Genomic DNA, 27,878 nt, shown 5'->3' on the forward strand with positions numbered 1-27,878 from the left:
TTTAAGATAAAAGACCTTTAACAGGCATCTTAATGTGGAAGCAGTGGCTAAAACATACCTAGGGGATATTTCAGTTGTCCCAACACCCAAAAAGTGCTTGTGTTGCAAGATTATAGATTAAATATAAATTAAATCTTGTGCTTCATCAAGAAATAATGGTTCAGAAAGATATGATTACCTGGAAGTGGTAAAACAAGCACTGAGATTAATTCTATTTCCAGAGTTTACATCTATGCTTGATAACAAAGTGCTCCATGGTCTATTCACTGGTTCTGAGCTCAGCTGTCTCATCACAGCCCATTTTGATGTTGCTTAACTCTGACCCTGCAAGACAGCAGGGCTGCCTATTGGAAATGGCTCCTGGCTTGGGTTAACCCTGAAAACGTGCATAAAACTTGTCTGGAAGGATTGGCATGCACAATACCTGTATCAGGAACAGTACTAAAAATGCAAGAATGAGTAATTGCAGGCTTAAGGTCTGTGCTCTTGTGCTGTCTGGTATAAAAGTACAAATGGAGACAGAATAATCAACAGGAGTGGGAAACTCCCTTTGTCATTCAGCCCTATAAGCTCTAGCACAGGTTTTCTGAATGCTGCTTAGTCATGCTGGAAGGCCTTCACCAGCTACTTCCCAAACTACAAGAGAACTAGAGATCCTTCCCACTCTGTGGACCAAACTAAACAGTTCAGGAAACACTTCAAAAACAAAGCAAGCTGCAAACTGTGAGACTCCCATGCATTTGCTAAGGATGTGTTTTGACAGGTTCTTCTGACTGGTGCTTTGTGTCTGCTGTCACAATAAGTAAATGGACATTTTCAAAAGGCTTCTCTTCATCAAGGATTTGTCCTGGTCCTCAGATAACACAGAAATAATCTGATGATGCAAACAACTGAAATACCTCACATATGAGCATGCAAAAACTTTCATGAAGTGGAAAGTTTGTAAATTGAATTCTATTCTATGAACTTAGATATAGTGTAAAATATGCATATATGCATAGCCACTGTTTGCCCCCTTCCCACCAAATAAATAAATAAACAAATAAATAAATAAATAAAATCTTAAAATAAAAAGATTTTTTTATTAACCAGAAGGTCTGTATTTCAATCTTTCTGAAAAAAAGGGTTTAGAGACCTGACGGTTTTTGACTCTTGTGCAAGCTCTTTTCTGGTTGCTGCCCTGATTCTGCAAACTGGATTAAGCTGTCAGGAAAAGGCCATTGGAGAGTTTCCCTTGGCAGATGGATCACTGTTGAGAAAGGCTCAACATCCAAGGTTAATTGCATTCAGCTCTCCTTCTAGCAGCCATGCAGAGATGAAGGGGATGAGGTGCACAGCTCCCCATTCCTCAAATCTCACAGTGATATTAAATAAAGCAGACCATGACTGCAGTAATACAAAAGCCAAGCTAGCACTGAATCAGAGATATGTGTTCAGATCCCCCATGGTCACTTTACTCTCATAGTGTTGGGCTAAAAGGGAAACTCATAGATTTTGATTGCTAATTGTTTTTAGAAATGGTTTCACTGACTGCTGAGAAAGACAAACGTTGATATAATCTGATCAAGTAATAACCAGAGGAGTTCTCAAAAGGCCAAAGGAATGAGTTGATTCTGGTGTGGCAGACACACAAAATTGATGTACTTCAAGAAGCCTTGAATTTGTTTTTATATCTTCTTGACATATGACTGCAAGCAATGTTCCTTTGTTGCTCTTGAGACTGTTATTCCTGGCTCTCATCAGTCCCGTGCCACAAGCAGAACAAGAAAACTACACACCTCAGGAGAAGCATTAACATAAGGGACATCCTTTGGGGTCCTGTCAACAGGACCCTACTGTTGTTTCCAGCAACGTGAACTTTGCCTTCAGATTTTGCAGGTAAGTGGCCACCCAGGCATCTAGCAAGAATATTTTCTTCTCTTCAGTCAACATCTCCACTATCTTTGTCCTGATGATCCTGGGCTTCAGGTCTGCCAGTTGTGCTCAAGTTCTTGCCTTTACCATCATCAACACTTGGGAAGGTCTAACACCTTCTTTTACTATCATTTATTCCAGCTGCTACATGTTTTTAAAAATTATGAGCATTACATGTCATCTCTAAGTTCTTGTATACTTAATTAAATTTTTGGGCCAACAGTCATAACTACATGAGTTTGATGTATCTTTTGGAAAAAAAATAAATACATTTGAAACTCATATTTTGGTTCTGTAGAGTTTATCCACAATTACTTCCTTTTTCTCCCTTTTTATTTTAATATATTCAGAGTAGTTCTGAAAAGCCTTTGTAACGTCAAGTGGATCTACAGTCCCTGTATCTTCATGTGGGAACTTTGTGGAAAATATTTCAGTAAAACTTGAGATGAGTTCTCAGTGAGGGATACTCATCTTGAACATTAAAAAGCCGTTGGATTGACACCAATGCAATTCACATCAGGCCTCACAGATACATGCTCTTGGAAATGCAGTTTAAGTGCTGGAAGATTAGGCACAGACAAAGCAGAAAACTTACAATATTGTTTTCTGCAAACTGATGAAAGTGATCATCTGAAGTTTTTAGAATCACACCCTGGTAATACAAGAACTTTATTTCCTTCTGAGATAAATCACAAAAGAAAATAATAGCATTATTTGGTTCTGTTTATATGACTTACATCTAGCAGGCTATGAGTTCATATGAAATTTTAGTTCTGAGATTCCTATTGCATTAGCTAAAGAGGCTGGAAACAAAGTGGTCTAGTTTCTATTCTCAGTTCTGTCACAGATTAGCCTTCAGGTGTTTTTTTTCCTTCTATCAGTCATGCTGTTTTGGAATTGAAGCCAGCAGTACTGTCCCTATCCAACGAAAAAAGTCTGAATATTTGTAAGATACACGGAGATTAGAGTTGGGATGCCATTCAGAGAGAAGTAGATAAAATTACTGAGAAGAATTTATTTTTATTCCAGTTAGAGCTGTTTTGCAACGATGCTAGTCTCCTGATATTAATAGCTATTTATGTCAAGAGGTTTATTTAAATAAACTTTTGCAGACAGACCTTCAGTTCTACATCTTTATAAGGCAACAAGATGACATTTCCCTTGTTCTATCATTACCATCTTGCTGATGTTTTTCTTTCAAAAATCCTTTGCCCTGGAAAACCTAGAAATATAACTTGCAAAGCTGGTATATCATAATTTGAAGATCAGGCACAGACTGGAGTAGCTTACTGATATGGGATAAAACTGCTCCTGTAAGGAGGAACCAAAACACCAGAGTCACTGGCTCCTCACTTGACAGTAGGAAAAGAAATAATTAAATTATTCCCTTAATTATTTCCACATTATCAGGCCAATTGGAAAAGCACTTCTTTCAGTCATTTGTAAGAATTCCCTGGCTCCTGGAGCAAGAGTTCTTCCATCTCAGCCACTGCTTTCCTCAGAGAACCCAGGGATTCCGTACACAGCTCTGCAAATTTACACTGCATGGTTCTCCTTTCTGCAAAAGTCTGCGCAGACTTTCCAGCTTAGCCTCATATTTCACAGTGACATCCGTTCTGGGTACAGGATTTTCAGTTCAGACATTTGCACCAATGCATAGAAAAATGAAAACAAACACACACACACACAAAAACAAACAAACAAACAAACAAAAAACAGCTTTATGGTCTTTGGGATACCACAGACTCTGCAATCTGGCAAGTAAGCTGGTGATACTCATGTGAGGCGATTCACCCTCATTCCCCATTGCGTTCAACAGGAGAGACTTGTGTTTTCCAAAAGCATCTATTTTTTTTCTGCACCTAGTACCTAGGGGAGCTTTACACAGGACTAGGTGTGGCTGGTGCATTCACTAAACATGCTGATCTGAAAACATGGAGAAACTGATTGCTTCAAAGTTTGCAGACAAAAATGGTCACCTACGGGCCTGATGAGACTGATGTTCTCAACCTTGCCTAGGATGAGACTTGGGCCAGAGTCAGAGAAGGTCTGGGAGCAGTGATCAGGGACAGAAGCAAATTCCCACCCTCTTTCCTGACACGAGTGCTGCTGCATGTCCTAGGAAAAAAGAGAGGAATTGCTGCAGAAGCTCTGCTCTTCTCAGCAGTTCCTCCCTGAAAACAGTAGCATCCTTATGATGGTTAGCCAAGTATTAGGGATGGGCTGAAAGATTCATACTATCTATGTTAACAAGCCTAGACTTGAGAAAAATAACTTGTCTTTGCTAGAGTTAAGCAACAGCATACATGTACTTGATCCTGCTGAACCTCGATTGCTTTAAGTGACACTGTGATAAACTTTCTGGGTACTTGTATACCTAGTGAAAAAAACTCTAAATTTGAAATTCTGACCAACTCTTTCTTGTAAGAGATAGCAATGACATAACAGTAACTATGCTGGGTAGATCCTTATGTGTAAGATGAATTGTAGATTTACTTAGTGAAATTACGTACACTGAGTGGAAATAACTAGTCATTGCTTATTAGGATGAGTGCCATTCATCTCATCCTTAAATAACCTTCTAAATATTTAAGTAGTGCCTATTTATCTCAGCTCACTCTGAGAAGGATACCAATGGAAGTAACATGTAGTATTTATACATTTCTTGCCTACTCTATACATATGTAGCAAGGGGGTAAGAAAATATCTCTTTCCCTCAGCTAGTATTTTGCCATGATAAAGTCTCCCCTTTTGTTCTATCATATTTTGGCTGCTTTTCAAGCCATGCTGATACTTTGCTTTTCATCTAGTGTTTCTGTAGTTTCCAAAATACCCACCAAAGGCCTCTCCAAAATCTGCCTAATACTCCTCCTGACAATCATTTATGTAATAACTTAGTGAGCTCTTCAAAGAACACGAGTTAGTGTATATCTTCAACATGAACTGCAAGGCAACATGGAGAAACTGAGCTGTTCCTGACAAAACTTGCTGCTGCTTCAGGAACTGAGTTAGATGGCATCCTGGCATAGGATGTCCCATGCAAAGAGTTTGGTGGGACACACCACCCATTTTACAACCAGACTTTATTCAGGCCCTTTCTTAGATTGCCAGTTCTTCTAGTATTCTGTTTTCTAAAGCTCATTTACCGCTGCTCTGCCACACTACCTTGCAAAGCTCTTTTGTCCACAGTTTAGTTCAAACATAAGAATAGCAAGGCCATTGCTCTTGCTCTATTCTCAGAGCCCTAGATGCTGGCATTATTTTGTTTATATGACAGGAAAATAGACTTACAATGTTTGATGTCCAAAAAAAAAAATAGCTTACTCAGTCTTTACCTTGCAAATAAATCTTATTTGCTCTGTTTAATATTTACCAGTGGGCATTGACTTAATACTAGCCAGCAAAACGAAGAATAGGGAAGGAGCACCGTGAAAGAGAGATCCAGCAGACTCTACACTGCACTGTAAGTACCATATTACACTTTCTAAGAAGACTTTGAATCCTTGTTGTTTTTAATTTCTGCCGTTTATTACAAAATATTAATTACTGAATGATTTAATGACTGAAGTACTGCAAAGGATAGATGCAAACTATTCAGAAGGGATGGGCTAGGATGGAGAGTCAAGGGGTTGGGGAGCCTTGTAAGTTAGAGAGTTTTTTGATTGTCTAGAGCGGGACAATGGTGATGACAGGGTTGAGTGTTTATGGGTAAGAACTGGGAGAAGGCCAGTGAGGCAGATGTCGTGGTGGGAGTCTGTTATAGATTGCCCACCCAGGCTGAAGAGGCAGATAAAATATTCTATAAGCATCTGGGAGAAGTCTCACAATTGCTAGCCCTTGTTCTTGGTGGGGACTTCAACTTACCAGATGTCCTCTGGAAATACATCATAGCAGAGAGGAAACAGTATAGGAAGTTTCTGGACTGTGTGGAAGATAAATTCCTGAAACAGCTGGTGAGACAACAAGAGATGGTGCCCCGCCAGACCTTTTGCAGAGGCTGGAGGCTGTCTTGGGCACAGCAGTCATGGATTAATAGTTTTTGAACCTTGGAAAATTAAGACTGGACTTCTGGAGGGCAGACTTTGGCCTGTATAGGAGACAGGTTGATGGAGTCCCTTGGGAGGAAGTCCTGAAGGGCAAAGGAGTCCAGAAAGGCTGGACACTCTTCAAGAAGGAATTTTTAAAGGCTCATGAGCAGTCTATCCCCACGTACAAAGAGATGAGCTGGTGCAGAAGAACTGTATGGCTGAACAGAGAGCTGTGGCTGGAACTCAGAAAGAAAAAGAGGGTTTATGACCTTTGGAAAAAGGGGCAGGCCACTCAGGAGGACTATAAAATGTTGTGAGGCTGTGCAGGGAGGAAATTAGAAGGGCAAAAGCCTCAATCTATCTACTGGTGTTAAAGACTGCAAAATGTTTTGTTTTGTTTTATTTTGTTTTAATACATAAACAAGAGAATGAGGATTAAGGAGAATCTCCATCCTTTATTGGATGTGCGTAGAAACACAGTGACAAAAGATGTGGAAAAGGCTGAGGTAGTTGACCAATTGTTCTATGGGTACTCAGTCCCCTCAGCTGGTAGATAGGGACAGGGTGCAGAAAGAAGCCTTCATAATCCATGAGGAAATGGTTAGCAACCTACTAAACTACTTAGATGTACACAAGTCTATGGGGCCAGATGGGATCCACCCAAGGGTACTGAGAGAGTTGGCTCACCAAGCCACTTTCCATCATTTATCAATGGTCCTGGCATCAGGGTAGGTCCCAGTTAACTGGTAGCTAGCAAATGCAATGCCTGTCTACAAGAGGAGATGGAAGGAGGACCTGGAAAACTACAGACATGTCACTCTGACATCAGTGCTGGGGAAGCTCATGGAGAAGATTATCTTGAGTGCCATCATGCAGCGTCTATAGGCCAACCAGGCATTCAGGCCCAGTCAGCACAGGCTTATGAAAGGCAGGTCCTGCCAGATGAACCTGATCTCCTTCTCTGACAAGGTGGTGTGTTCAGTGGATGAGGGAAAGGCTGTGGATGAGGTCTACCCAGATTTCAGTAAGGCTTTTGACACTGTTTCCCACATCGTTCTCCTGAAGAGGCTGGCTGCTCATGGCTTGGATGAGTGTACACTTTGTTGGTTTAAAAACTGCCTGGGCGGCCAGGCCCAAAGAGTCACAGTGAATGGAGGTAAATCCAGCTGGAGGCCAGTCGCAACTGGTGTCCCCCTGGGCTCAGTATTTGGGACCAGTTTTCTTCAATATTTTTATCAATTATCTGGACAAAGAGATGAAGTGCACTGTGAGTAAGTTCCCAGATGACACCAAGCTGAGCAGCAGTGTTGATCTGCTCAAGGGTAGGAGGCTCTGCAGAGGGATCTGGATAGGCTTGAACAATGGATTGAGACAGACTGTATGAGGTTCAGCAAGGCCAAGGGCCAGGTCCTGCACTTGGGCACAACAACCGTATGCAATGCTACAGGCTGGGGGAAGAGTGGCTGGAAAGCTGCCTGGTGGAAAAGGGTCTGGGTGTATTTGTTGATAGCAAGCTGATTATGAGCCAGCAGTGTGCTCAGGTGGCCAAGAAGGCCAACAGCATCCTGCTTGTATCAGGAATATCATGGCCAGCAGGACTAGGGAAGTGATTGTCCCTCTGTAGTTGGTTCTGATGAGGCTGCACCTCAAATACTGTGTTCAGTTTTGGGCCCCTCACTATAAGAAGGACAGCGAGGTGCTGGAGCATGTCCAAAGAAGGACAACAAAGCTGGTGAAGGGCCTAAAGAATAAATCTTATGAGGAGCAGCTGAGAAAAGGAGGCTCAGGGGAGACCTTATCACTCCCTACAATTAACTTAAAGAAAACTCCAGAGAGGTGAGGGTTGATCTCGTCTCCCAAGCACCAGGTGATAAGACAAGAGCAAATGGCCTTAAGTTGCACCAGGGAAGGTTAAGGTTGGATATTAGGAAAAATTTCTTCACTGAAATGGTTGTGAGCTATTGGAACAGGCTGCCCAGGGAAGTAATTGAGTCACCATCCCTGGCAGTCTTCAAAAGATGTGAAGATGTAGAGCTTGATGACATGATTTAATTGCGGACTTGGCAGTGCTAGGTTAAATGTTGGGCTATGCCAAAGGCAAGGACTGTTTCAAATGTGATACCTCACGCAAACCTACACAATATCAGTTCTTCCCTGGTGGTGTCACATCAGTATCTTTCTTTGCTTGTTGATTAGAAGCTGACAGAACAGATTAGAAAACAACAAGCCAGGAGGCCAAGTGGAAAACGACTTCTATTCAGAGCAGTAATCCTAAACACTGATATCTGAAAATCAGTATCTTGAATAATATAACTGCTTTAATGCAGGACATGTAACATTCTCTAGATTTAAAAGTTTTTGTTGTTGTTGTTGTTGTTTGTTTGTTGTTGTTTGTTTGTTTGTTTTATTCTTAACAGAACCATTCAGAATGAAAATGAAGTCTGCACTGTATTTATCTTTGGTGCTTGTTGGGCTTCAAGTCCAGGCTCTTCATATACCCAACCGCAGTGGTGAACAGGAGGACCAAGACACAGCTCATTCCCCTGCTGAAGGTGAAAACTTGGCTCACCTCAAGATAGCCCCCAGCAATGCTGACTTTGCATTTAGATTTTACAAGCAGGTCACTGAGGAGGAAGGTAACAAGAACGTTTTCTTCTCTCCTTTGAGCCTCTCCACTGCCTTTGCAATGCTCTCCCTGGGCGCCAGAGCACACACGCTCAGTCAACTGCACAAATGCCTCGCTTTCAACCTGACAGAGCTGGAGGAGCGGGAGATCCATCATAGCTTTCAGAGACTCCTTCAGCTGCTGAATGATCCTCACCGAGAAGTCCAGTTGAGTATGGGCAATGCCCTGTTCATAAATAATGAACTGAAACTGCGCCAAAAGTTTTTGGAAGATGTCACAACTTTTTATGATTCTGAAGCTATTTCTAGTGACTTCCAGAATTCTGAAAAGGTGGTAAATGAAATCAATAACTATATAAAAACAAAAACCCATGGCAAATTTGTTGATTTCCTGAAGAATCTTAGTCCAGATGCTTTGATGATTCTGATTAACTATATTTACTTTAAAGGTGAGTGACAAATGTTGATAACAGTTGTACACAATTCTGTCCAGACCTAAGAAACAAGTTTATATATATACATATATATTTCACATTGTGAATTTAAGCTATCATCTAATTTTAAATGACATAAGGAAATATTTGAAAGATAGGTATGAAGAATCACCCTCTATAAGTTAAAAAAATATATAAATAAATAAAAATAAAAAATAAAAAAATAAAAAGAAGAAAAGATGGAAATAGTAATTAATCCCATATCATTTTTAGTCAGGCTTTGAGCTGAAAATATTCAGAAGGGATGAGCTTATGATCATTTTTTGAAAGACACAGCTCTTTGTGCAGGACATGGTCAAAGTGAAACATGGATGGCACAAAACAAAGCAATAACCCTGGAGCCCATATAATGGGATTCACAGAGATTCACAGGATTCTTGATCAATTTAGCAGATAAAGGCTCAGGTCTTTTCCTCAACTTGTATTTTCATTGTGTCATTTTCATTTAAACAATAGAAATGATACAAAGATTCTTTCCATGACCAGGGAAAAAAACAAACAAACAAACAAACAAAAAACATCCTTAAATTGAGATAGGCTTGTTGAATTTACTGTTCAAATCTAATATTTTGAGCATCAACTAATGTGTCATGCACTTATTCATTCCTTTTTCAGTTTATTCAATTCTATACTCTTTCTTTTATCAAAAGGCTACTGGGAACAACCTTTCAAGAGTTTCCACACCAGAGATGATGACTTCTTTGTGGATGCCAAGAATTCTGTTAAGGTCAAAATGATGCATCAAAGCAAAATCCATAATATCCATCGGGATGAGAAGTTGTCTTGCTGGGTAGTAGAAATCCCATATAAAGGAGATGTTGCTGCCTTGTTTGTTCTGCCTGATGAAGGGACAATGAAGCAGGTGGAAGATGCTCTGCTAAAAGACACAGTGTCTAATTGGAGCCAATCACTTGAAGAAAGGTTATCCTTTGACTGCTCTTTTGTTTAAGCTTTGAACGGACCGTAGATACTCATCCAGGCAAGGCAAAGCATAGGATGCCACAAGGAGCAGCTAAACATAACTCTGAGGAGCAAGCATTGCACAGATCCCTTACCTCAAAGGAGATATCAGATTTCATACATTAGATGAACCCTCTCCTCAGCTCCTTCAGACACAGCAATGCGAGCACTGCCACCTGTGGGGACCCTGCACTTGGGAACATTGCCCCAGACAGCCCAGCTGGACAAGGGAGGATCCAATCTGAAAGGAAATTTCTCTTTCTGGAAAGTGTCTAGATGACGCGTTTCAGCAGTCACTTTCAGAAATAAGTACTGTGTCCCTGCACCACTGATTAGACTGTGGCTAGTGGGAGAGGTACCTCATTTTCTATTTCTCTAATGGGGGATTTATCACTGTCTTAACCAGACCTAGGCTCCACAGGTAGTAGGAATAGATGTGTACCTCTTATATCAGCCCTTGTGTTGAAAGATCTTGCAATTATAATCTCACTTTTTTTTTTTTCTTTCTTTTTTTTTTTTTTTAAGACCAATTGAACTTTACCTTCCAAAATTCTCCATCTCTGGTTCCTATGATGTCAAGAGCATATTTATAAAAATGGGTGTGACAGATGTATTCAGTAATAATGCTGACCTCTCTGGAGTGGCAGAAGGTGACCGCCTTATGGTTTCCAAGGTAAGTATGCAAGCAGGGATGGTGATCAAGAGATTTGCCTGCCCTGCTTGCATGCTGGTTTTATCTTCACAAATAGACTGATCCTACTTCTGGATTGCAGCCACGGCTCACTTATGGTGATAAAAGAAGTTTAGAGATTAGATGGTTATTGTTCTTAGAGTTAGCATTAAATTGTTTCCTGCATAACAATCCTACAAATTAACTTTAAAGACCCTGAAGAAGTGAATGGAGTTGGAAAGGATAATGTAAGTAATTTCACAAAAATCTGGTGTAAAGTAATTAATACAAAAGTCATTATATAAATTTTAGAATGGTCTTCTTATTCTGTGAATATGCCTTTCATTACTGCATTAGCTGATCACCTCAGAATTGGCATGTCACTATTGTCAGCTCTTAGCAGAAAGAGGTTTTCTGCATACACATAGATTGATGCAAAATGAAAACATTCCTCCTTGGTGTTAGATATTAAGGACAAAATCTTACTCAAAAAACCAACTAAATAATAAATGCTATCCATGCTGCTTAGTCTCTGCAAGCAGCCAAGCTTGACTCTGACAGAGTGGTAAATAAAATTCTCCCTTAACTCACAGGAAACTTTGCTTGTCTTGGAAAAACTGGACAAGAGAATCTTCCTCACATCAGTTCTACATTCATTCATTCTGTGCTTTCTTTTGAAAATTCCTTCTCATAGTGTTAAAGCAAGCAAATTTGTCACCAGCTGCTTCCCACTATTTTAATCTTTATTTCTTTTACAGGCAATTCACAAGGCTGTGGTGGATGTTAATGAGAATGGTACGGAGGCAGCTGCAGTGACTATGATGGAACTGATACGGTTGTCTGCAGCTTTCCCTCTTCCTCATGTCATCAAATTCAACAGACCCTTCCTGATGATGATTGTTGACAAAACCACCTACAGCATCCTCTTCATGGGGAAAATTGTGAACCCAACTCTCAAGGAAGGCTAGGCCAGAGCATTTGTATTCCATAGAGCAGAAAAGAGAACTTGTGCACATCCCAGTGACTTCTTTGCAAGAAGAGACTGGAATTGATCCTTAATTAAAAAATAAACCAATATTACATGACGTTATTCCTCACTTTCAATAGACAGATGGGGACAAGTGGGGGTAGGCCCTGTATACAAAATGTCCCAGGGCAAAAACGCAGCCGTGAGATCTTCAACAGACAAATATTTCCCTACCTTGCTCACTGGTTCCACAGACCCTTGCATGAAGCTAAACCCTCCTTCTCCTGGCTGGTAATCTTCCTATGTCTCTCATGTCCAGTATGTCCAGTTCTCAGCTCAGAAACTCCACAAATCTATCACCGTCATCTGAGGAACCTTCCTTTCCCTCTCTTCTGTTGAACTGTGAATTACAGAAGTCTTCTTTGTCTCTGAAACCTTTAATGTACTCAGTGTCTAAGAATGGAAACAGAAACACAAACCCATGAAATATTTCCTTGACCAGAGGATGGACGCTCCTAGGTTCAGAACAACCCTTTTTCCCTCCAGGCCAGCCATTGCTTCCTACAAGCACAAATTTCTTGATCCCATTTCCATTCCTCATTAGTTTCTTTGGAAGGGGCCCAACTTTTCTGGCTGGGCAAGAATCTATCTTCTGTGCCACTGAAAGCTGAATGTCACTGCATGAATGGTCATCTTTAAAGGCCTTGTGCACATACAGTAACACCTGGGCTCCCTAGGAGAACTGGATTTACTGGGCTCTCCAAACACAAAGCTGTTTATATTCCATTTCTGCCTGTGTTGGTGTCTTGGTTCCGCTCGAGTGGGCAGCTGAGCTCCACCACAGCCTCTCTCTCACTCCCCCTCCTCAAAGAGGAACGGTGAGAAAATACGATGAAAAGGGCTCAAAGGTTGAGATAAGGACAAGAAGATCACGCAGGAATTATTGTAATGGGCAAAACAGACTCTGCATAGGGAGATAGTAAGATTTATTGTTTATTACTAACAAGCTAGAGAAGTGAGAAACAAAGGAAAGAAACCAAAAGCACCTTCCCCTCCCCATCCACCCTCTTTCACCTCCTCCCCCCGAGTGGCGCAGGGGAACGGGGGAATGGGGGTTATGGTCAGTCTACAGCACTTCTTCTCTGCCGCTCCTTCTCGGTCACTCTCGTCCCCTGTGCTGTGGGGTCCCACCCACGGGATACAGTCCTTGATGAACTGATCCGGCGTGGGCTTCCCACAGGCAGCAGCTCTTCCAGAACTGATCCAGATATGGGTCCGTACCACGGGGTCCATCCCTCAGGAGAAAACTGCTCCAACCTGGCTCCCCCACGGGCAGCAGCTCCTGCCAGGTCACCTGCTCCTGCGTGGTCTCCTCTCCACGGGCTACAGGTCCGGCCCAGAATCTGCTCCGGCAGGGGTCTTCCACAGGCGGCAGCCTCCATCAATGCAGGTCCACCTGCTCCACCTTGGTCTCTTTCACGGGCTGCAGTGTAGAACCGTGCTCCGCCGTGGTACTCCATAGGCTGCAGGGGGACATCCTGCTTCACCATGGTCCTCACCACAGGCTGCAGGGGACTTCTGCTCCGGCGCCTGGAGCACCTCTCCCCCTCCTTCTACACTGACCTTGGCGCCCACAAGGCTGTTCCTCACTCCTCTCACTCTCCCAGCTGCTGTGTGGTGCAGTGTTTTTTTCCCTGTCTTAAATATGCTCTCACAGAGGCGCAAAACAGCATTGTTTATTGGCTCGCCTCTGGTCAGCAGTGGGGCCCTTGGCAAACATGGGGCAGCTTCTAGATCCTTCTCACAGAAACCACCCCTATGGCCCCCTGCTACCAAAACCTTGCCACGTAAACCCAGTTGAAATAGAAGGAAGGAAGGAAGGAAGGAAGGAAGGAAGGAAGGAAGGAAGGAAGGAAGGAAGGAAGGAAGGAAGGAAGGAAGGAAGGAAGGAAGGAAGGAAGGAAGGAAGGAAGGAAGGAAGGAAGGAAGGAAGGAAGGAAGGAAGGAAGGAAGGAAGGAAGGAAGGAAGGAAGAACAATAACAAAAAAACATACTGCTAAATTAATTTGTATAGCCTGCTTCCTGAGGTCATCTTCTGGGGAAGCACAGGTGATGGGTGTCAGACCACATGAATTACTTGGAAATAACAGGATGCAACATCTGGCTACCAGCTTTCCTGGAGCCATTGAGTTCTTATCTCTCATGTGACTTGTTCACATTAGTGACTCAAACACAATTGTTGGGACTTTAATAAGGTTTTGTGGTCCAGAAAATCCAAAGTTATGATGCCTGATTTAAATAGTTGTTTTTTGGCTGTAGCTTCTCTCTTCAGCTTTGTTCTTCCATGATTCAGATGTTGCTGCATGCTTGTTCTCCACCAGGTATCTCCCCTGGGAACTTCTCCTTTGTTTCTTTTAAATGTTATTTACAGCTTCCTCTGGATGCCAAAGAGCAAGAAAATCTGCAGACATTCTTACTAAAACCAAAAACAAACAAACAAACAAACAAAAACACCTCTTCTTTTAGCTCTTCCAAACTGTTTACCTTCAAAAGCTGGATATAATTCACCACCCAATCTTGTTGATTGAATATACAGGCATGTGACTGACAACAGTCCTCCCCTCTGAATGTTCTAGGTGTTCATCAAGTTGTTGAACTCCAGTACCTCCTGAGAAGGAACAGTGTGATTCCACAAACACAATCCGAAAATAACATTAGGTTCTCTAATGGTGGTGCTGTTTAACTGAAACATAGACCACTTTGATAGTGCTGATGAACTGTCTTCAATTGCTGTTTTGACCTCTTTACTATGTCATCTCAGCACTAAGAAGTGATAGGCCACAAAATGCTTCACAAACACAGCCTGAACTTAGCAACAATACTTCCACCAACAGTTTCCCAGTCTAAACTCTTCTTTCCAACTGAGGAGGGACAGGAATCTAAAGCTGAGTTGAGAGGACCTTGGGCTTCTAGCCATTACTGGAGGGTATTAGCTTTTGGCAAGGCTGGGTCAGAAATGTTAAATGCTTCTGTTGTTGCGGCTTGGTCTGGGAAAGTCCTGACAGGTCATATGGATGGGAGGAAACAGGAATGTGCACATATGTCGTGAGAGATAATAGGGCCTTTCATGTGGGCAAGCACAGACCTTTTCCCAGACCCACAGGCAAAAAAATTGTACAAGTCAACCTATTCACAGAGACCTAAAGATTTATTAAACACAAAATATTGTCTCTATAATTATCCTGTTGTCTCTAGACTTTAAAGAAAGAAATACAGTGATGTCTGAAAAATGCTCTACTGAAAATAAGTAGACTGTTTTCTGGCTTAGTCAGTTTTACTTGTCTAATTCATTTTCACTCTCAGAAAAATAAAATCAATTGTTCCAACAGTGCTTGAAGAAGCAAGCCTCTGCTGCTGGAGCCAAGCCAGGGATTTCAGCTCCACACATGGCTGCCAAACTACTAGGCTCTTTATCCAGAGCTTCTCATACAGATACACATTTATTGCTCACATGCTTTGGCAGTGGTTAGCATGTTAGGTTAGCAGTTAACTGCACTATTTGGGACAGGTTAAAAGATAAGAATGAAAAAAATAGGTAACTGTTCATCTTACCACAAAAATTAAAAAAAAAAATAAAATTTAGTTGTAAATAAAGAGTTGTGAGATTTTCTTATAGAAAATAATGCAAGTCCACTTCCTGTCCTATGGAGTAAAACCAACTATTTGAGGATGGAAAAATTATTTCAGCTGAGAGGATACTGCCCAGTAATATTTTTGGAACCTCTTAACAACAGCAACCAACAAGAACAACCACCCAAAAGCTTCAAAAACAGTCCAGTGACAATTTAGCAGAAAAAGTGAGAAGTTTACAGGTGTTTGGAAAGAGGGGTGGGGGTGTAAAGTCCCCCTGAAGAGGAAGAGCAACCTTTGCCCACACTTCAACATTCTGATGCTCCTCATGCTTAAGGCAGACTGACACAAGGGAGAGAAAAAAAAGGGGGGGGAGAGCTGGCACACAGAGCAGACTGCTGATCTGCTGTGCCCTTGTGTTCCCAGGGGGATTACACACCTCCCCTCACCCTCCACCAGCACAGTACCTGCAGGTACTTAGCCAAAAGCTAGGATATGGATTTTGGTCCTTGATGACTTCTCTGGTCAGCTGAAACAGCAGACATTGCTATATATCCTTATTGTACAACTAGACTCTTTTAACTCAACAGTGTTTTGCCTCCGTTTCGCATGGATTTTGACAGGCAGGTCTCCCTGTGCCTTTACTAAGCACCACACTCTGCTACTTTGGGTGTCAAGGCCCTGTCAGAGAAAATGGGCATTACTGAAGTGCTCAGAGGCAGCACTGCTCTCGTCGGAGTCACAGGGAGCCTGACCTGGCACTGCCCACAGTCAGCCCTAAATGGGGAGGGAGGTTATCTGAGCACTGGTTCTGTTTGCTATTAGTCTGACCTGCCATCCAGTAAAAATGAAAGTTGTGAGCAATGGTAGGGAATGCTGTGGGCTGCACACTGACAGATTTGAAAAGTGTATAACACAATTCAAAGTTGTACTGAACATTCTTGGTTTCCCTGAATTGCAACTATTGAGTTAATAACCACATACAGATGCTTAAGTAGAAAGGCCCAGAGAGGTTAACAAGTTTTGCCCTTCACTAAGACAAAATTGCTTTTTAAAAGTGTACTACAACAGCTTGTTACTTCAGAGCCTTTTCCCGTTCTTGATCTTTTGAAGTCCCTATTTTCTGTAGGGTTTCTGTACCTCCCAGTTTACTACGGTATCACCTTTTCAACTGCCCTGCAAGGAAGGGAATGCATTTTTTATCGGAGGACCTCAAGTCCAAGTCAGTTAAAAGGACTTACATGAGACTATGAAGGAGGCCAATGCACACATCTTCCTCGCTCAGAGAGCTGGGGAGCATCCCAGCAGCTTCTTGGCAGAGGATGGTGAGCTGAGCACAAGCACTGATGGGTGCTGCTCACCCCACTCTGCCTGTTCTGCAGAGCCAGGGGACACTGGTGACAACCTAGGGAGCTGCCATTGCATGGTACAGGGCATATTTCAGCCCCAATCAGATTGTGAGATGGCCAAAGCTGCCACTGCTTTAGCAGCTCAGCAGAGAGGTGACCTGAAAGCCTCCCTTCATGGTATGGCCACTGCCCTTCCATTTCATCAGCATCTCAGGCCCACACATGTTCCCACCCATGGCTGTTAGACAAACATTAAACCATCCGGCATTGCTGAAGATGGGAGGTCCCCAGGGTCAGAGCTTTGTTGTCAAGGGACAACACCAAGCTGTGTGACTGTGGGACCAGCTCATGCCAAGGCCACTTGCAGCACTGTGTGTCCCATCCCAGCCAGACATGCCTGGCCTCTGAGCCACCTCAGCATGCCTGAACTCCTTCAGGACTGGTCTAGGAGAGGATTTGGAAGAAGAACACCTTTTCCCTAATGACTGTAAGTACAGAAAAATGATTAATAACCACGGGGGAAGAAGGGGAAGGTGCTGAGGAAAGGCTTGAATTAAGGGCAGGGTTGGGTTTTCTTTGAATGAGAAAATTTAAGATACGCTCTCTCATGGGAAAAGTACCAGAGGAGAATGAAAGACTGAGGGGAAGTTATGAGACAGGGGGTCAGGAGCAAGGCAAGGTGACAGGAGTACTTGTAGTTTGAAGAAGACCAGAGAGACATCTTCGACTGTTGGATGAAAAGAATGAAGTAGCAGCAGAAATGAAAGTAAATGAGGAGAGAGGATAGGTGTAAAGTGTTTTCCAGTGCTTTTTTGACTGTTGATGCCTGGAATGAAGAAGGGAGATTTCCAAGTCAGTGCAAAACAGTCCTTAAAATTTCTGTAATTCATTCTTCCAGTATTAGAGCTATACTCTTTACTCCTGAATTACAACACTTAAAAATATTTGTTTTACTCGCATGGTATTTTTAGTTTGTAACATAGTCTCCATTTTTTTATCAATCAAGATGCTCAGACCAGTTGAAGAAAGACCAAGAGATTTCTACTGAAGTGCTGCAGGGAGTAAGTGCCATCCTGAAGAGGTCATAAATCCCTAGAGAACAGTTATTCTACTTGTCTAACTTCAGTTTCACTCTAGACAATGTTTTATATGTACTGGTTGTTGCGAGTTAGTCCCACAGGCAGATGAATGGATGAATGCCATACAGCCTCTTGCTCATCCTCCCCAGAGGAGATGGGGGAGAGGATCAGAGAAGTAGAAGTGAGAGAAGTCGTGGTTTGAGATAAAGACAGTTTGGTAGGTAAAGCAAAAGCTGTGCACACAAGCAAAGCAAACCAAGGAATTCCTTTGCTACTTCCCATCAGCAGGCAGGTGCTCAGCCACCCCCAGGAAATCAGGACTCATCACATGTAGTGGTTTCTTGGGAAGACAAACACCATCACTCCGAACGTCCACCCCTTCCTCCTTCTTTACTCCAGCTTTTATTGCAGAGCATGATATCACACAGTATGGGATAACCCTGTGGTCAGCCTGGGTCACCTGTCATGGCCCTGTCCCCTCCCAGCTTCTGGTTCACCCCCAGCCTTCTTGCTGGCAGGGCAGTGTGAGAAGCTGACAAGTCCTTGGCTCTATGCTAACACTGGTCTGCAACAACTAAAAACACCGGTTTGTTATCACCACTGTTTTCACCAAAAATGCAAAACAGAGTTGTGTGAGCAGCTACAAAGTAAATTAACTCTGTCCCAAGAAAAAACATGGTTATTAAGAGCTGTGCTTTACAGTGCACATTTGATAGGAATCTTCAGATGTATGCTCTAAAAATAATGAAAAGTCAGAGAACTAGAGATAAAACAGTACAGAGAAGCCAGACTGCATATCATGTGCCATTGCAGATGAGACAAACTTGTCAACCACTACATAAGAAACCAAATGCTTCATTTTCTGTTAGTGAATCTAATTAAATTGTTTTATGTTATCGATTCAATTTTTTCAAGTGTTTGCCCACCCCACTTCCAGCCCTTCTTTTCAGCTGGCATCAATGGATCATCCAAAGAGCTCCTGGACATCCTCTGCCCGGGTGCAGCACCCTTTCCACACTCTTCATCTCCTGTCACAATAATTCACCTGAACCACCCAGAATTGCTCCAAAGGTTTTTGGCTTTGATAAATTCAGAAGATTTTCAGTGACTCAGAAGTTATTTCTAGCAACACCCAGAGCTCCTTGGTGGCTGACAAGTCAAGCAGTGAATTTTCCATGAGTCCCTGGGAAAACTGCTGACTTAGCCAATAATACCTACAGAGTCAAGTGAGCTTTCTTGCCAGCTATATTTCTTCAAAGATGTGGCAGTACAGGCAATGTGCGGCAGGAGGCTTGTAGCAAAGAGGCACCATCAGGTTTTCAGTTCGTTAAAACTGTAATTATTGGTAACTCTTTTGATGCTTTCCAACAAACTGCCTAGTCCTCATTTCTTAAATCTCTGAGCCTTTAGGCGAGTACATCACTTTTACACCAAAATTTTGCATTCATACATGCCACTTTGAAGTCAATTGGAGCTATAGATTCCTATCGACTGTACTGCAGGCGGGATTGATTTTAGCATTTAATTATTGCACTGAGAAAGGAAACAGAAATCCACAACTTCTGTCTAATTTCAGAATAAAGTCATTTTTTTCTTCAAACTGCTGCAGGTTGTGCACTGTATGCACAGTGCCTTCACACTCCTCTCCATTGAATGCTCTTTCAAGAACAAGGCACCTCGAACTTTCGAACTGAGCATCAACTATTTTGTTCTGTGAGGGGCAGTCTGAAAACATTGAAATTCACCTTAGGACCTCTAAGAAAAAAAAAAAAATCAGTAAGTGAAGTGCTGTGACTGTTCAGGATATCATCAGGTCAACCTGATCCTGATGGAGCAGATTACTTGGAAGGAATAGATCCCTCCCTAGAATAGATGGCATATGACCAAGCTTGAGATGCTGGGTCTCCTAATGTCCCTGCTCCCTCCCTCTACAGCCCTGCTAAAGAGGCCCACATATGCACACAGATGGGGACAGGAGAAAGAGCATCAGGATTTGTTACCCCCATGGGATCAGTTTTAAACAATTGAATATCCCACCTTGGGGGCAGCCTGGTGAAAATATGTTTGGTAGTGCATAAGGGTTGCAGGTGGAGATTGGGTTGTGTGAAAATCTTTTCATAAGTTTTAAATTAGTTGGATGACATCAACAATTCTAAACTTAAAAAAAAAAAAAAAAAAAAAAAAAGTATTTTAAGGAAAAACTTTCAAAGTCCATCACTTTCCCATCTAGGTTGTTATCTCTTGCATCCCCCATGCTGTTACAGAAGGGAAGTAAATTAGATATAAGTTAAACATGATCCAGCTCTGGCTCAGCCACTGAACCATACATTGTAAAGGTTCAGGGGAAGAATTCTCAGTGCACCAAGGAAACAGAGGGTTTATTCATTTCTGTGTGTTTAAAAATGAAACAGTTTGATCCGGAACTGATCTGAAACACATGCAAGGGCCTCAGTGTAACAACAGGAACAGTTTATAAAAACAACTTAGAAAACTTTAGCTTTTGTAAAGCTGCAGATTTAAAGAAAATCAGTTTTCATTCATTTCATGTTTGCCTTTCACCGGGAATGTAGCTAGCTAATAAAACTTTCAGTGCATCAGTAATTATGGATACTGTTTGATAAATCCAGCCATCTGGTTACAAGGTAGATATGACATTGCAGAAATAAAATTTCTGTGGTCAAAAAATATTAAATAATCATTTAACAGAGAGTCAATGGTTAAAGACATCTTGTTTCCTTGGTTTAACTTCATTTTCACTGTTTCTTAAAAGCCTCTTGAACAAAGAATTTCATTATAAAATGACCCAGGATCATGTTTGTTTTTTTCCTGATGGCAAAATACCAGTTAAAGCCCAAATGAGGGACAATCTGAGCAGAAATTATAGTGAGCCTCATGAGCACTCAGTGGTTGCCTGCCTGGGTGGTGAAATCCCATGGACACAGTAAAGCTCTGTTGTTTATTTTACAGAAGGGAAAATGAAACAGGCATAGAAGGGCCTTTGGAATGAATGCTATATAAACATGAATAAAAAAAATCATTGGAGTACAAATCTTTATCAGTTGTTATGCTTACATACACTTGAGGCCAGAAGAGGCCAGAAACCTATGCCATGACAAAACGAGTGCAGTCTGGTCTCTCACTTTTTGTACAATATTAAGAAGACTATGCACTTCTCACTCTCTTTGGGAAAAATAAAAAATTGCAAAGATGTTTTTAAACAAATTTTCTGAGCCTTTTTGCCTCTAACTATCTACTCTGCAGGGGAGAAGTGCTTCATTCCTAGTTTTGCTTGGAGCCAGATGGCATGTATGAGACGGAGTTTTTCCTTCCTGTGATATTTCTCTCCATGGGCAGAGAGGTCAAGGTTTTCAATTCCCTCCCAGGCAATAATATCAGCATCATATGTAGCTGGTCGAAAAAAAACAGGGGAAATCGCTCTTCTGGCATTTTCCCCAGAGCAGTCATGTCGAAAGAGTCATCATACCCCAACCATAAGACCATTTTCCCCTCCTCATTCTGGATCAGAATTTGCTAACTCCTACTCCACAATGGAAAACAATAAATCCCTCTAATTACCTCCTTCAACACTACAAGTAATACTCATTATACTGTGTTTCTGTTGTTTTGGGGTTCTCTGTACAAAGGAGACTATTGAGAAGTAATTAGAGAGATTATCTCAAATAGGTTTGCAGATCAGTGTATAGGGAGTGTAAAATAAAGTATTTGCCTGGCAAAACAAATGGAGATGATCATCAAGAGTGAATCAGAAATGGGAGTTGACCTTTTGTTGCTGAATGGGAGATGATAAAAGAGGTGAAGCCTTTCTGAAGGGCTTTGAAATAGAAGGGAAGCAAATTACCATTGCAATGATAATGAAGAAAAGCCAGTGAAATCTTTACAGGGTTAAATCCATGTGTCTGAGAGAGGCAAATCTGTATCCATGAAGTCCAGAGAAAAGGAATGTGTGCTCCCTGTGCATATATTCATTTTTGCAAGATTTGTTGGCATCACATGAGTCAGCTCAGGGCTGCAGCTGGGTTAACACAGACACACAGCAGGCAGCAACCCAGTGAGCACAATGACACGATCATCAGACTTGTGAATTGCAAAGGCTGCGGGAGGGTAGACATGAATGTAAGCATGATTTTTATCAAATTTTAATGCAGTTGCATTCACAGTTATTTGTGCATGTGGGCATTCAGATTTCCCAGGCATTTACTGGCCTCACTGTTATTAACTCTATTTTTCTCTAACTGAGAGTCTCTGATACGAGGTTCTTTACAATGACTTATGTTCACCTATATGTGTCACTGTGGCCTGGTGGTATCCTTAGCAATAGCTAGGGTATTAGTCTTTTTCATTTGGCAACCACTGTACCACTTAAAGGCTTCCTACTTTGCCTTAATTGAGGGTCATCTTGTCATAGCACCATGTTGCTAACTATGGTCTAAAGGCTTATTAATACTAAAGCTGTAAACAGAGAAAAGTTGTTCAAACACTCAAATAGGAAAGAAAGTAAAATAGGCATGATTTGATATTTGTGATCAGGTTAGTGTCTGTCCTTATGTTTATTCAAAGAAACATATAAAATATAGTTGGTTTCTACTTAGACTATAATTATGATTTTGATTCATCTTAAAATTTCTCTGGATTTTGAAATGTAATTTCATGGAAGGTGAGTTTTTTGACATTCTTTGACTGAAATTTCTCTCTCTCGAAGCAGATACAGGAAAAAGAACAAAAGTGATCCTTAGCTTCAAAGAAAGAGGTAGATACTCCAAGTATGAGATGCAATTTAGAAAAAGAAAAAAAAAATAAAAAAATTGCATGTCACATGCAATTCAGCTAACAATATAACTTGTGAGCATTTCCAGGCATTATAAAGGAACCAGCTTTCCTCAGTGTGTCTGATCTTGGAGCCATACTGCTGTTGGCTTTCGTCTGAAGACTGAATCAAAAAAAGCAGGGGAAGGAGGGTATTTGCTACTGCTTAAGAGCCCCTGTCCAAGAGAATACTTGTGAAAATACAAAAACCATTCATTCCTGGCATGAACCTTGGGAGATGGCAAGAAACAGTGGAGCCATTGAGACCCAAGAATGCTTGGTAAGTGCTGGTTTTGCTATGTTGACATTCATCAGGTATTACTTTGTGTCCATCAATGTTGTCACTGCTTGCTCTACAGCTACTGTAATAACTATTTGCTCTGTTTAATGTATAACAGTATGCTTACTGTTCAAGCCTGTTCAAACTATATAAGAACAGTGCAAAAAATCAGTAAAGGTTAGATGAACATGGCAAGGTCCTTCTGAAAGCGTTGCAGATACTGTTTTATTTTAGTAGCTAGGGAAATTACATTAGCTATCTGCTTCATAGATTAAGTCATTCAATAGATTAATTCATTCATGTACAGCTGATGAAGCTCACTATGGCAATGGCAATCTATCCTGCATAAAGAACCTCTTATTTTGACAACTAAAGAGAAAGATGAGGTTTGCACTGTTGTGAAAGTGACATTTTGAATTACACTTTTAAAGAAATACCAGTGGAGCAAACATGAATCACTGAGCATATATTATAGAAACTTGTAGGATTTGGGGAAAGGATTTGTCCTCATTTGTAGGTAGGTGCAGTATCTACTATTTACAGAGATGACTGCACCCTATACATCAGCAGAGGCTGTCAGAGCAGAGGTCCCCATGGGCAGGAATGAAGCTGAGGGGTCTCATAGCAGGAAACCTTCAGGGAGACTCAAAAAAAAAAAAAAAAAAAAAAAAAAAAAAAAAAAAAGAATCTACAGCTTCATATGAATGGCCAATAAGCAGCCAGAACTACCTCTTGTGTTGGTGGGGTGGAAGGATTGGTGCCCATGTGGAGCATGTACCTTTTCTGTGCAGGTGACTGAGGTGAAAGAGAATTAAGATAGAAAAATGAAACATTCAGGGGAAAGATGTTTTGCCATCTCTGAGAACATATCTCCTTTTCCAGTATAACCATCTGACACTGCAGGGGAAACTCAGAAAGAGGAGGAGACAGTCTCACTCCTGGGACATCTTCCTAAGGTCTCTGCTACAGCTAAAGACTCCTGCCACAGTCCGGATTTCACCTACTGCCTTTCTGGGTAGACATATAGATCAGGTACACAGTGTCACTCTTCGTACTTCCACTTTTTAATTTTTTATTCTGTTCAGCCAAATTAATCCTCCTTGTGATCATGCCTCTCAGCTCCCTTTCTCATTTCTAGCCCAGAAGTGTCCATCCTGAAGGCTGTTACCCTTCAGGATTAAAAGGTAAGCTGATTAGCAATATCTGCACTTTTCTGGAATAATTTTCCATTTATCAGTGAGAGAAGTCTATCAACTTCTTTCTTCATATGTCATCAGAATTTGGGATCACTAACTAAGAGGAACTGAAGGTATACGGCATATTTGACTGTCTGTATACTCATGATATGTACTGGACACTGCCACAAAAAAAGTCTCAAATGATGGTGTGACTGTGCATGTGGACATTTGTGTTAGCTACTCAGTTACTTCCTTTTTTATTATTAATTTATCTATAAGTAGCTTTTCACCTTGTGTGACCCACATAGCACTTCTATTGCAGTAATAATTAATTATCTGGATTTAGACTGAGTGCTTCAGTCTGAGGTGATATTTTTTTCCTAATGCAGCTCTTATGCCTGGGACCAGTGCAATGGTGTGTTGGCTGATCAGACCATACATGCAAGATACAGGTAGATGATCTGCAAATATTAGGGAACAGAGAGAACATAAATAACAGAGAGAGCATGCACTGGCATCATGATGTACTGGAACAAACACATAGAAATTTCCAGTGGAGTTCAAGGCAAAAAGGTTGTCTTTGCAGTATCCTTAATTCCTGTAAGCAGTACTAGGATATCACACTTGGTAATTGGTCTTTACGTCTTGAGCTTCTGACTGGTGGTAGAGCTGGAAAGAGCAAACAGCACCTACAGGGGAAAGCCTGGTATGAGGGTTTGTAAAGAGATGCAGCCCTTAACCCCAGCCAGTGCAACGTGGCCACCCTGGGATGGCTGGAAGAGACTACAAGAATTATGAGTTCCTCAGGAAAACAAGCTTTTTGCATGGACAGAACCAGGAATGAAGAAAAATCATATCCTCTCAAGAAGATATTATAGTCAAGAAGGACTTCTGGAGGAAATCCTGAGGCTTGGAGACCTAAAAAGGTAGAGAGAGATTTGGAGGGAACAGTTCATTTCCTTCTTCCAAATGCCTGCTATTAATCATTTGACATAACAGTCACTCAAGAAGCAATGAAGGATGTTCCTACCCAGTGAAAATGAGCTGCCACACTGAACAACTCACTAAAAGCAGCTTCTTTCAATTCTGAAACTCTTGTAGCCCACAAACCTTGATTTGAGAAGCAAGGAAAAATATGCCATGTTCAACCTTCTCTGCACTGGCTAATGATAAAATCAGATTTGCCCATTTCCTCTCAGTGGAAAAGATCCACTAGCCAATGCTGATCACCTCCCATGTTTTATGTATAGGACGTATACATATATACATATATGTATGTATGTATGTATGTGTTATGTTTCAGGTCTAAGGACAAGATGCACCACTGTAAAAAGCTATAAGTGATGTACTTTAGACACCACAATTTCCACACTGCACTTCATCATCTCATGGGCAAGCTATTGTTTCTTGTTGGTTTTCTTCCATTTCTGTATTACTTACTGGAAATCCCCCCTTCTTCCTGTACTGGTTTTGCAAATGTGAATTTAATTTAACTGTATTGAGAAAACAGAGCAAATAACTGTACATTTCACCTTGTTAGATCATCTTCTTCTGCTTAAGTTATCCGAGTCCAAAAGACACAGAGTCTCCTCTGACTGACTGAAGCAGCTAATTTCCACTCCAGACCTGGGACCAGCTGCTCTCTCACAGCCATCAATGTTGTTGTCCTCAAACACACCTGAAAAAGTAGGAAAAAAAGAAAAAACAAAACAACAACAACAACAAACACACAAAAAAAATAAATAAAACAAAACACAGAAATCAAACAGATTTCCCAAGAGCAATGCTATTAACAATATTTCATAGCAATTGATTACCAGAATTTTCCATGTATCATTTCTGTCATCCATTCTTTGTGCTTTCATATGATTTTCAATCACTACAAGCAGGACTCAGCCACTGCTGCAATGCCTGCACGTGGGGTAGAGCCTTTCCCTCCAGATGCAGGTTGGCACCTGTTCCCAATCCTCCACACCCTTCCCTAATCCTCATGGGTCTCATCCCCAGATCTGCCCCCGAGTGAATCAAACAGCATTCCAGATCAGTGTTAACTACCAGCTTCAAATTTGTCTTTCAAATAAAAAGCATTGTCAGAAAACCATTTTTCATTTTCTCAGTAAAAGAGCCAAAAGGTTCTCCAAGTGATCTGCATGTTTGTCTGACCCCAGCTGAAAAGCTGTGCATTACTTACTGGGGGAATTGTGCTATGAGAGTCTGACAAAATTTAGAAGCTTTTAAAGTATTTTTCTAGTTCAAAAACTGACAAAATTAAATGCTTTATTTTTTCATCTAAAAACTACTCTGGAATAAATTATTTGTAGATTCAGCACGGGCTTTGGGAGTTGCTTTGAGCAACCTGAAACAATAAGTTTGGAAGAAGGAGAATTTCACCCTATCCAAGGCTCCTCACTCTTCACTGTGCAGCTGACCTCCAAGTGGAAGGTCCCTTGGCTTTTGTGGAAAAACAACACAGACAATATCTATGTTGTTTGCTGATCCTCAGGAATGATTATCTGTCACTGATCTCGTTAATATTTATGATAAAGCCAGGGTGTACAACATTGTTTGCTGTCCTGTAAAATCAGCAAACAAGCTGTAATCAATGAAAGCTAAAAGAGAAGCTAAATCAATGATGAATTTACACAACTGACTGTTAGGTACTAGAAAACGCAGAAGTTAATGTGACATTGACAAATGGGTCTCAAGTGCCCCTGTGCAGATATTCTGATTTACTATCTTTACATTTACCTGGGGAGGAACCTTGAAAAAAGGCTGGATATTGCTTTTGTCAGGTATATAACTCTCAATGGTTGGGCAGGAGATTGAGTTCTTAGACTGGTGTTTTTTTTTTTGCAGCTTGCATTCATACAACTTACAGTTAAAACTTTGTGTTATGTTGGAAAGACAAAAGCCAAGGGCTGCACAGGTAGCTGATACTTTGGCAGAATACACACAACAGCAGAACTGGACTTGTTCATCATGATGTGTGACCATCACAAAGATACAGACCAGATTAATGAAAAACATGCATCAATCAAACAATATTTTCTGAAACATTTTCTTCTCCCCTTCAGTATTTTCACTGCTTTTGCAGTATTAGCATCAGTGAGAGATCTACCATGCTGAGCTTAGCACACCTAAAGGCTTTGCCTTCAATTTGCCAGAGAGCAGAGGAAAAGGAGATGGGCAAAAGGTTGTGTTGTCTCATTAAGATGCTAAAGTATTCAGAAAATGTCCTCACAAAATTAAATAAATAAAATGTCATGTTCACAGATAAGTGGTTGCAGCTGCTACAGACATGATAGATGTTAAAGAAGCAGAAGCTTTCTCTAATGACCTTTGTCACTTTACAACGAACAAGAAGCAGATCAGTAACTGAAAAGCAGAAAATTCAGGAGAAAATCTCTAATGGAGCTAAAGGTTTTGATTTCGCAGACATCGTAATAATTCTTCTCAACAACATTTTTCTGAATCTGAGGAAGCACAAAGCAAGAACAGCAGGTGCAGACCTGCTAGGCCTTCCTCATCCATGTCTCCCAGCTCCCCCAGGCTCATGCCCAGCACCTCTAGGGTGCCAGGGAGGTCCTGGGGACACCTTAAGATGCTCCCCCCTGCCCAGCAGCATGTGCTGTGAGCAAGGCTCCACCCTGAAGGAAGGTACCTTCTTCCTGGAGCTTGTGGCCTCTCCTGACCTAGCACTTGGAGCCTTAAGAGTAGAGCCGGAAAAATGTTGAGAGTCTCCCAAACCAGGAAGGTGTGCCTTACCCTCCAGAGATATCAGTCTGAGGCTTTTCAGAGAGAAGGAACATGCAGTTTTCAGCAGCAATATAGTGAATACTGATGAGCATTTGTGAACAAATGAGTGTAAACACTCTTTCTC

The 27,878-nt window shown here is 41.4% G+C and overlaps 1 protein-coding gene and 1 long non-coding RNA gene across 2 annotated transcripts; both read left to right on the plus strand.

Moving 5' to 3' along the window:
* The first annotated feature begins 5,220 nt into the window (after positions 1 to 5,220).
* Positions 5,221 to 11,776, plus strand: LOC101803775 (alpha-1-antitrypsin). Its single transcript, XM_005021462.4, has 5 exons — positions 5,221 to 5,377; positions 8,360 to 9,016; positions 9,712 to 9,982; positions 10,547 to 10,694; positions 11,450 to 11,776. The coding sequence occupies exons 2-5, from the start codon at positions 8,371 to 8,373 to the stop codon at positions 11,657 to 11,659; spliced, it is 1,275 nt and encodes a 424-aa protein (XP_005021519.1). The 5' UTR covers positions 5,221 to 5,377; positions 8,360 to 8,370; the 3' UTR covers positions 11,660 to 11,776.
* Positions 11,777 to 23,527: 11,751 nt separating this feature from the next.
* LOC140002579 (uncharacterized) lies at positions 23,528 to 25,538 on the plus strand. The gene is made up of 3 exons (XR_011809522.1): positions 23,528 to 23,852; positions 23,959 to 24,004; positions 24,388 to 25,538. It is a non-coding gene; the product is annotated as an uncharacterized lncRNA (long non-coding RNA).
* Positions 25,539 to 27,878: the final 2,340 nt, after the last annotated feature.

This window comes from Anas platyrhynchos, chromosome 5 (genome assembly GCF_047663525.1).
Source record: "Anas platyrhynchos isolate ZD024472 breed Pekin duck chromosome 5, IASCAAS_PekinDuck_T2T, whole genome shotgun sequence".
In the NCBI taxonomy this organism is placed as follows: Eukaryota; Metazoa; Chordata; class Aves; order Anseriformes; family Anatidae; genus Anas; species Anas platyrhynchos.